At 43.1% G+C, this 1,465-nt stretch overlaps 1 protein-coding gene across 1 annotated transcript in view; it reads left to right on the top strand.

The window, feature by feature from the left end:
• LOC101858376 (coatomer subunit beta') overlaps positions 1–1,465 on the top strand; it is a gene marked incomplete at both ends in the record, with an annotated part of 19,821 nt that overhangs the window by 1,585 nt on the left and 16,771 nt on the right. The window contains 1 exon segment of the mRNA XM_013082366.1: positions 195–321. Coding sequence (XP_012937820.1) covers positions 195–321 — 127 coding nt within the window.

Raw genomic sequence — 1,465 nt, 5'->3', positions numbered from 1 at the left:
ATTTAGTGTTCGGAAGAAAAAGCAAAACAGACAGTATAGAAGAGAGAGATAGATACCAGAGAGAGAGACAGAGACAGAAACAGACAGACAGACAGACAGACAGACAGACAGAGACAGACAGAGAGACAGAGACAGAAAGAGAATGCTGATTTATTGAGGAAACACACCAACACATTCCTTTTTAATCCCTTCAGGATGACACGGCAGTACGAGTTTTCAACTACAACACGTGGGAGTGTGTTCATGAGTTCCAGGCCCACGCTGACTACATTCGCTCCCTTGCCGTTCACCCCATACAGCCCCTCATCCTTACCTGCGCAGGTGAGACTACGGATTTTGTTTGAAGAATCTGAACTGTTGGAGTTCAAAATTATTGTCCTTTCTTTCAAACCCCCACTGTGCTTCTCTTGGATGTCATTACAGCTGTGTCAAAGACTCATGAATTCTAAAATTGTCACTGACATGTCAACAGAGTGGAAAGAACACTCCAATTTATCAGAGTCACATCCTCCTCGTGGTGGGACTCGAAGTTCTGTGTCTTAAGTTTGTTACCCACCTTGAAGGAAATCTTTGCTGTTATTTGTCAATGTCCGGTAGGTCTGACCATTGCTGGATAGCCACGGAGAGGTGGGTGATTCTTGGTGCATTCTTACAAACAGGGACCAAGTCTTGCAAACTGTTTTTACTTTTAATGCTCTGTGGAAGGGTTCACATAAAAAGATTTAACCTACGGAATAATAATAATAGATAGCATTTGTATAGCACAAATCCCTGCTCAACAGCAAGCTCTATGCGCTTCACAATCTATACTATTACCCCAGCAGACCTGAGAGCATTCTGAAACAAGTTCAACCTCCTGGGAAGCATACAGTGCAAGCAGCCATTTATGGGAGCTAAAACGCTAACACACTGGCAAGATCTTTTGCTGTCTATGGCCGGGTACCCATTCCTACCTGGGTGAAGTGAGGAAAGTTCGTGTAAAATGCCTTTCCCAAGGACACAATGTGGGCCCGCGGCTCGAACCCCCGAACCCCGAACCTCATGATTATCAGTCCAGTAGCCTAACCACTAGGCCACTGACCACTTGTAACAATGAAATGAATATTTCAAGAGTAAGACACAAAGACTTCAAAGTTTTCTTCACATAAAAGAAACAATTAAGTTTCAGGATTTAATTTTCAGGTGAGTCAGAAAATGTGACATCACTAGTTTTTCTCCTGTAGACTTCATTTTTTGCTTCTCAGAATATGATTATACCTACGCTCCATGTGTACAGGTTCCCCTGTTGCCTCAGTCGTTATCATACTGGGCTATGGTGCAGATGATTGAGGTTCAAAACCCTCTTGGGACCTGCTTGATCTTGAGTTGCTCAGAGTGTTTTCAAAGCTTGATCTTGAGTTGCTCAGAGTGTTTTCAAAGCTTGATCTTGAGTTGCTCAGAGTGTTTTCAAAGCTTGATCTTGAGT

This window comes from Aplysia californica, unplaced genomic scaffold (genome assembly GCF_000002075.1).
Source record: "Aplysia californica isolate F4 #8 unplaced genomic scaffold, AplCal3.0 scaffold00008, whole genome shotgun sequence".
In the NCBI taxonomy this organism is placed as follows: Eukaryota; Metazoa; Mollusca; class Gastropoda; order Aplysiida; family Aplysiidae; genus Aplysia; species Aplysia californica.
Note: the sequence above shows the minus strand (reverse complement) of the source record. Positions and strands in the feature narration are given on the sequence as shown.